The following is an 8,755-nucleotide window of genomic DNA, read 5'->3' as shown; positions in this document are numbered from 1 at the left end:
TGTTAACTGAAGTAATGATAATATAAGGAAATATATCTGTCCCTTGGGGAATTTGCTTTATTCTGTTATTTTAGATGGAAATACTCTCTCCCTGAAGCACATAATCATCTCCATTTGTGGAAAGCTTCTTTATTGATGTTAACTTTGATAATGACATAAAGGTTAACATATAACAGTAACCACAAAGAGCAAGATTATGTTAAATCCCACAGAAATGAATGCTTAAACATACAGATGAGATACATCCTGCAAGATTCTATTTCTTCTGCTCTCTGCAGCAGGAAGGAAATCCCAGCAGAGTCATCTGAAATGATAGAGCTGAATATTTTATCCTAGTCTTAAAGCAAATTAACGGAATATGCAAAATTAGAAATCCTCACTGTGCTTCTATTATTTTCTGCATATGCAGGCATATTCAGGTAACTCTCTGGTCATCCTCAGATTCTGAGTCTCCAGCTCCTCCCAAATGGAGCACATGCAAACAGGCTTTTAGATGTCTGCAATATCTTGCAGCCTTTCTCATGCACTGATTCACTGGCATTAGCTCTGTGTGGCTACACAGATGAAAGTGAAACATTTTTTCTATAATTCCATTATTGCAAAAATTTGTTCAGGTTCACAACCACCAGCTGTGGTGGTGTAACTTTGGCGTTCAGACACACTGGCAAACAAATCTTCCATAGCTGACAATGCCCAGTGCAGAAGATGTTGATTTGCTCCCATGTTTGTAACTGGGATAGATCTAGAGATTTTACTAAAGCTTTATGTTTTAGGGCTTAGCCTTATTTTAATGCATGCAACTTCCTGCCTCTTTTCTTAATCCAGTCCCCTCTTGTTAGTGAGAGGAAGGGATGGAAATAAGGATGAGCCATAACGTTTGAGCTGTGAATATGGAAAAATACTGTAAAACATTATATTTTTTCTAGCCTGCAGAGAGCCAAAGATCTCTGACCTGGTGAGACAGAAAGTGCTGCCGATGCAAGTTCAATCAAGGTGAGAACACAGTACTTTAACCACAGTTTTAAGAAAAATGGGATTGCTTTTCCCTTCTTTTCACTCTATGTGTCTTAGCCTGAGCAACCAGTCCTGTGAAGTGCTCTATGTGAACTCCACTGACAACCAAGCAATGAGAGCTGCTGGGAAGGGAGGTCTGATTGAGCACAGGATGGCAAGCTGCAGGAGGCAGCCAGAAAGAAAAGCAGTGAAGTGTGTGTGAAGTGTGTGGAGTACTGGACCATGCCAGAATTAGGCTTGCAAGCTTGTAACAGACTACAAGAACAGTCTGAGGAACAGTTCCCTCCAGCTAGCAATGTGTCTTAAATTATGAAAATGTATCACCTTAGAGAAGAAATGAGTGGGGAGAGAAAGGAGAGAAAGGGCAATGTAATCTGACTCCCTTACATTCCATCACCCAAAGCCACATAGCACAGTTGATACTGATACAGCTAGCTTTGGGATGAGCACGGGGAAGAGGAGGAAGCAAGGCAGGAAGAGAGGGAGGAAAAGATTGGACCCAGTAGCAGATGTCTGAAGCAAACTTTAGCAACAAGGCAAGCACGCACTTCCCCCAAATAGTCTCCCAGTCTCCAGCTGTCTATAGGGTATGAGTTGAAGAGATGTTCCTGAGGCAGCATCAGGAGGCTCTCAGAGCCATCAAAAGATTTTTCTTCTTTCAATTTCTTGACTCACTTTTGAACACAGGTCTTTTTATGTAGACGTTTCTGATACTAATGCAAGCTGTATCAGAGTGCATCCATCTCCCATTTGCATGGCATCGTGATGGCATCTCATGTATGTGAACTGGTTTTATGCCTTGATGTATGTTCTACACTCCATACATAAGGCCAAGTGTGGATAATGCAACTTTGTAGGGTCACATCAGATGGAAATGGAACCAGGCAGACTTAGGGTTACCACAGCAGCTCTCGTCCTTCTTCCAAAGAAGCTTGTGGTTGCTCTTATTCTTAACATCTTCTCTTCCCCTCAGTGCTGCCTACTCACAAATTCTATATGATGGAGGCAGTCTCTCTTGGACCAAAAATAGAATTTCCATGTGAAAAGCATTCTTATGGCTTTTTCTGGACACAGGCAATTCTGGAAATAGCAAGAGAAATTAATTTATTGCTTAATTTTTCAGATGTAAATAGGTTTTTGTGTACAAATACGCTTTTAACCATTACAGCAAGGGATATGTCTTAAGTGATGAAGATTAAAGTATTACTGTCATCAAGCTTATGGTCCATATCCAAGCTGATGCATCTATTTATTTCTTTAATTATATGTCGTGTCTCAGCTAATCAGTACAATTTCAAAATGGAAGCGTAGTGATTATTGCAATTATGAAATCTCTGTGGTGAGGTAATTATCTTGGTTAATTGCTAAGTCAAGCAACTTTATCAACATGATTTAATCTGAATCGATTCCTAATACTGCCTATTAAAACGTTCACTAGAGAAAAGATGTGCCTAACTCCTCTCTAGTGAGAATTAATTATGGTGACACCAACTTCTAGTGTAATTTCTCTGTTTAAAACCAGAGTATTTCAGACCTTTTATAAAAAAAACTATTCCACATTCAGAGGCAACTGGATATAATCCAGAAACTGTAAAATGAAAAAAAAAAAGAAGAGAGATACAAGTAGTTATAAAGCAGTTATATAAGTTATAAACATATTACAAGTTATAAACATATGCACATATAGAAATAAAATAGCTGGAATGTAAATGGGAATATTGTTAAACTATGTTGGAAAGATATTTTGCCTCTCTCTTTCACAAACTGCTCATGCTTTTAAATGATACTTAACGCAGCTAGTGATGAAGCTATGGAAATGATTGCTGTTCTCGTGTTTTTATTATGACCTTGTTCTTTGTTCATTGAAACAGGGAAACACCTTTGCATCAGCTTTACTCATCTGCATTCAGCAAGCAAAAGCTTGAAATCTACCCAACCAAGAAGCCAGCACTGCCGTTCGGAGACCTGCCCCCAGGGTACCAGCATCTGCACACTCAGCTTCAGTATGAATGCATTTCTCCTTTCTACCGCCGCTTGGGTAGCAGCAGGAGGACTTGTCTGAAGACAGGAAAATGGAGTGGAAGGGCCCCTGTGTGTATTCCAAGTGAGTCTCCAGGGGAAAAAAATGCACACGTCTCTTGGCTGATGGGACAACAAGCTGTGTATTCATCTTAGATAATTAGGGAATCCCAACAGTGTAGACTGTGCATGCTTGCAGCTGGGAGATAGCAGCAATAAAGCTTAGAGGACAGACAGCTCTTTTTGTCCACCAGTAGAACTTCTGTAGGTGATGGCAAAGGGATGAAGCTTTTGGCAGTGTAATTTGCCATCAATTTTTCTATTCTTTCATCAAGCAAAGTTGGAATGTGGTTCCCTCGTGGTTTGAAAATGTGCTCCTACTATCACTTTTCCTGTATTACTATTGCAAATATGATTTTTCTTTCATCTCTGCTTTGGTACACTGCTTGTATCGAGCTTTAAGGAATGGAATGCAGGGCCTGCATTTTAAAAAGGCTCTTCCCTTAACTTAGTCTGCTAAGGAAGGGTTGCTATTGCAAAGTGTAAGCAAACATTTCCAAATGCAGGAAAACTTACCCCAGGTCTGACCCATAGTGATATATTCCTAGGACAGGGCACAGCTTTTGCTTTGAATAGGTATTGATTTATGTGTATTTGGTTCAAAATTTTGCTGCAAGACAAGTCTATTCTCATAAGCTTGAACTCAGCTACAGCACAACTACTCTGTGACTGCCTGGAATAGTTTTAGTACACCGCTGGCTTTTATTATAAGCAAGAACCAAGGGTGTTCTTTCTATTTCTTTACGTAATTTTCTCATTAGAGTGCAGTTTGATAAAGTTATCTTTAAAATTCACCTACTCAAGTGCTAATTCTACATTTCTACTTCAGCCAGGAATTCAGAGAATAACAAGGAAAAAAAAGAGGGTTTTTTTTTAATGCTATATAAAATTTTGCAGGTTGGAGATAGAGACCTATTAGAAAGCTGTCTCTTATGCTGACAGTTACAGCTTGGTTCATTCTAGTACATCCTAAACAAGAACTGAGAATAACATTTGGATTCTTTGATGGGAAGAGGCATCACCTCATTCTTGTTTCATGTTTCCTCAGTCTGTGGAAAAGCAGAAAATATCACTCTTCAGAAGGCTGTAACCTCTACCAGGTGGCCATGGCAAGCAGCAATCTATCGGACGGCCAATGGGGTGAAGGAGAACAGTCTCAAAAAAGGAGCTTGGATCCTCATCTGCAGCGGGGCTCTGGTGAATGAGCGCACCGTAGTGGTGGCAGCTCACTGTGTCACTGACCTGGGCAAGACCATCGTGCTCAAGACAGCAGAGCTCAAGGTGGTTCTGGGGAAATTCTACAGAGATGATGACAGGGATGAAAAGACCATCCAGAACCTGAGGGTGAGTAAGTCTGCTGGGAGCAGAAAATGATGAGCACTGACAGATGCTGATCACATTCATCTTGTACGGGGAGAAAAATATTATCCTTTGGGCAATGCACTGTTTTACATGCTGTTCTCTGAGATGTGTATCTAGAGAATCAATTGACAGAACTGTCACGGCACAAGGAGGGGACATGCTGCAGTGCATAAAATTCCCCTGACACTGTCCAACTAGCATACTTCCCTCCTAACACAGATCACTAAGAAAATAACTCAGATTCCTTGGGTCATGACATCTGGAGTGATATTGCCAGAAAAAAAAAAAAAAAAAGAGATGTCAGTTATTGTCAAAAGTGATTAGCATGATTTATGAAAGAAACACTTGTGCTCTAGATTGTGGTTTTGACACCAGTAAAATATTTCATACCGCTGTCCCAAGGTTATCTATCTATCTTTAAACTTAAAAGAATTTTGTATCTGAATTCAATTCCAAAAATAGCACCTCAAGCTTGCCAGAGTGGTTTGTTATTTCAAGTAAAGCTAGAGAGGTAGAAATCAAGATGAGAAGAAATACAGCAAGGCTGTGTTTCTTTTTCTGGAGTGGGGGGTAATTAATGGATTTTATCCAAGAAATCATTGTTAATGTGGTTCCCATCCTTCCCTTTTATTGTTGTTTTCATTCTCTAATCCCAGCTTTTTCACACCTTCCTAATTACATGACTTTTTAGACAATATTTCTTATAGGAATCATCTTCCTCCTTCTAGTGTTTCATAAAAGTAGCTGCCATTAAATATTTGGCCCCAGCACTTTATTACTGAATCACAGAATCACAGAACTATAGGTGCTGGAAGGAACCTCTGGAGATCATTAAGTCCAACCCCCCTGCTAAATCAGGTTCCCTACTGTAGCTTGCACAGGAACTGGCCATTAACTCCCCATTTTGCTGGAAATGTCTTTGACTGTATTCCATTAGGAGGATTTTCCAGCAGTAAAAACTGGCTTGAAAACCAAGCCACCAAACGTGTTCTTAACAGAAGATGCTTGACCTCTTTGCATGTTCCATGTTTGGACTAGATGGCCTTCAGAGGTCTCTTCCAACACTAAGGATTCTATGATTCTCATTTGAGAATCATAGGTAAATCATTTGAGAATCATCTAAGGTAAAATAATTCTTTGGGAGTGGAGAGGAGAGGTGAGGAAACTACAAACTACAGCGTAAAAGTATGGAAATAGTGCTGCTAATTTGCCATTGCTATTAACACTATAATTCTTCCTGTTCTGTTTCCTCCCCAGATTTCTGCCATCATAGTGCATCCCAATTACGACCCCATATTACTTGATTCTGACATAGCTGTCATAAAACTTTTGGACAAAGCCAGAATCAGCAGTCGTGTCCAACCCATTTGCTTGGCATCTTCTCATGACTTGACTTCATCCACAGAAGATTTAAAAATAACAGTTACCGGCTGGAAGGTATTGGCTGATATTAAAGATCCTGGATACAAGAATGACACAATCCGCATGGGAGCTGTTCAGATGGTGGACTCACTGTTGTGTGAGCAACAGTATGAGGATAATGGGATACAGGTCAGCATCACCGACAGCATGTTCTGTGCCAAACAGGACCACACAGCCTTCTCGAATATCTGCCCTGCTGAGACTGGTGGGATTGCAGCCATAACTTTACCAGGAAAAGCATCTCCTGAGCTAAGGTGGCATCTGATGGGATTAGTGAGCTGGGGTTATGATAAAACTTGCAGCCTAGAACTCTACAGTGGTTACACCAAAGTGATTCCTTTCAAAGACTGGATTGAAAAGAACCTGAAATAAAAAGCTGTGTCTGGAAATGGCATTTTATAATTAACATGATATTTCTCACAGTCTCTGCTGCTTTAGGCTTTTTATCCCAGTGACGAACGCCTGGGATAAGGTTAAGGCAGATACCCTGGTAATCATCCTGGATCAGACGCTCCATCAGGCTACTCTCAATTCATGATTAAATGTCATAGTGCATGGGAAATTCTGCCATTTTTCACCTGTCTCCCCTGGTGGGAGGGTGATACCCTGCTCCCGAGTCTGATGTACAGATGCAGGACAGCAAATTGTGATTGAAATTAATCTGTAGTTTGGAGTCCCCAAGAGAAGTCACTGGGCAAGCCTCTCCCAAACGTCAGTCTGACTGACAGGAAGGAGTAGGAGGCTGCAAAGAGTAGCCTGAATTCATTATGTTGGATGAGCTTGTTAAGTTATGTGCTATCTCTATTGCCATAGTACAATATAATCTTTTTCCCTCCAAAGTACTTTACACCTTTAAATAAACCATGGTTTGTTTTTTTACCATACCCACGTTTAAATTCCTTCTTCTTTTATCTGTGTCACACCCCAGGGGCTCTCTATTGCCCTTGTCTGTTTGCACGTGACTCTTACTGAGGCTCTTCATGCATGCTGAAAGGCAGCATCAGCACACAATTCAGTTACTGCATAAATAACAAGGATCTTCTTTTCTTCATACACCCAGTGATGCTATTGTTGTACATGAACCACTGCAATGAAATGTACTCAGAGAGTTCTCTCCCACCTTATATTCTGAATGGATGAAAACCTGAAACACACTTTTCAAAACATTTTTCCACATGGATTATTTCAAGGATCTCTAAAAACATCAGCACAGCTTCTGGTTTCCATCTGCTCACATACTTCTGTGGCAAAATAACTCACGTGAAGTGCAGCAAGGTAAAGAATTATGGCCAGGTGTCACGCTGAGCGGAGACTTTTCCTTTCTGGACTTTCTGACATCAAAGTGTGAGATTGTCCTGTTGGGCATGCTGTCCAGTGGAGAGACTTTGGTCTCCTCATGGTTCTTAACCACTTCTCTCTCACTGAATCATTTTCCCCTCTTGTTATGAATGAAAATGGAAGAGAAAAAAGCTGAGGAAGGCAAACAGAGGAATGCCTCTCATCACAGATAACAACACTCTGGAATTTGTAGAACCTGCAGTGCCCAAACCAGGTCACAGCAACAGTTGGATGTGAAGATTTGAAAGAATTGAGCACCTCCACCAAAGACGTGGATCCTGAAGTCACTGTCTGCCAAACCTATGGCATGGCTGTGGCTCTTGGAAGCTGATGAGTCTGTTTCCAACTCCCATTTCTCTGATGCTGTGAAATCTTGTTCAGTTTCTCTGTGCTCTGTAGTACCCATCCACTTTTGAATCTGCACATTATGCTAAGTGGGCAATTGGTTTCACATAATTCCTTTTTGCCTTCCTGGGTGGAAGAACTGAATGCTTTTGCACTTTCCTTATTTTCACTGGCGAAAGGACCGGGTTTTAGTTAAGGGCTTAGCTTAAGCCCTCTAATTTAAGGGCTACAACCAAAGTGAATTACTTTATGTTGTTTGTCTATGTCGTACTGCCAAAGAGGTGCTTGGCTTACAAACTGTATGGCAACAAAAAATCTGAATTAAATATGAAAAATCAGATGTGTTTCACTCCTCCACTGGGAGGAAGACATTCCAGTGAATGTATGGTACTCCCCCTTACAAAAGGGGGTTGAGGTGATAGTTCTAGAGGAGGGTAAACTTGCAAAAGTTCAAGGTATTGTTTTTTTCCTAATACTGCAACAGTGAATAAAATGAAGGAAGGAGAAAGGAATATAATCATTTATGGAGCATGGCTTGCCTCCTGAGAGCTCTTCCATAATTACATTAAATAAGAGTTTTGACACCGTAATGGTAATACAGAAATTGTGAAGGTCTGTGAGCTGGTGCTGCTCTCAGCTGTGGCACCGCACCTGCCCCGCTCTGCCTTGCGTTGTTCTTTGCTGCTGCAACTGAGAAGAATGGGCCCTGAATGTTTCTTCCTCTGTCCAAGAGAGAGAGCCAGGCATGCTGAACTGCAGAAGTCTGCATTGATTCCAGTCCGAGCTCTCACTCCTCTCCTTTTACCTCCAATCGGCCATGGTGAGCATTTACCGATCCTCCAGCTCTGCCTCAGTGCCGTCCCCGTTTAGTTTCAGTCGCTACAGAGCTGGCAACAAATAGCTGAGAGGTGCTGGGTCGGGCAGCAACACCATCGCTGTTCACCGGCTGTGTACCACCCCAAAGTTTATTCTTCTGAAACGCTGTGGGATGAAAATCACTGTGTGAAGGCTTACGGCGGGAGGAGGTTGCTACAGCTGTGTCTGCACCTCTTTCAAAGGTCAAGGACTTATTTTTAAGATGCCAAACTACCTCAAGCACCTCCTTTCAGACAGGTGAGGACCTCTACATCGGCTGGGAAGGGTTGCAAGAAGCCCCGGCAGCCTCTCAAACCTCCCTCCCTTCCCCTTTCCCGCT

General features: G+C 41.5%; 2 protein-coding genes across 4 annotated transcripts in view; both read left to right on the top strand.

Annotated features, from left to right (window-relative positions):
- PAMR1 (peptidase domain containing associated with muscle regeneration 1) overlaps positions 1-6,761 on the top strand; it is a 53,737-nt gene extending 46,976 nt beyond the window's left edge. For all 3 annotated transcript variants that reach the window (XM_010711253.3, XM_010711254.3, XM_010711255.3), the window contains 4 exons: positions 927-993; positions 2,886-3,118; positions 4,142-4,437; positions 5,713-6,761. In XM_010711253.3, the coding sequence (XP_010709555.1) occupies positions 927-993; positions 2,886-3,118; positions 4,142-4,437; positions 5,713-6,249 (1,133 nt within the window). In that variant the 3' untranslated portion in view covers positions 6,250-6,761. The remainder of the gene's footprint in view (positions 1-926; positions 994-2,885; positions 3,119-4,141; positions 4,438-5,712) is intronic.
- A 1,600-nt stretch (positions 6,762-8,361) lies between these two features.
- Positions 8,362-8,755, top strand: part of SLC1A2 (solute carrier family 1 member 2) — an 84,907-nt gene continuing 84,513 nt past the window's right edge. Inside the window, exon 1 of the mRNA XM_010711251.2 lies at positions 8,362-8,673. Within this exon, the coding sequence (XP_010709553.1) occupies positions 8,639-8,673 (35 nt within the window). The 5' untranslated portion in view covers positions 8,362-8,638. The remainder of the gene's footprint in view (positions 8,674-8,755) is intronic.

Source organism: Meleagris gallopavo, chromosome 5 (assembly GCF_000146605.3).
Source record: "Meleagris gallopavo isolate NT-WF06-2002-E0010 breed Aviagen turkey brand Nicholas breeding stock chromosome 5, Turkey_5.1, whole genome shotgun sequence".
Classification (NCBI taxonomy): Eukaryota; Metazoa; Chordata; class Aves; order Galliformes; family Phasianidae; genus Meleagris; species Meleagris gallopavo.
The sequence above is the reverse complement of the archived record's forward strand: the minus strand, read 5'-3'. Positions and strand labels throughout refer to the sequence as shown.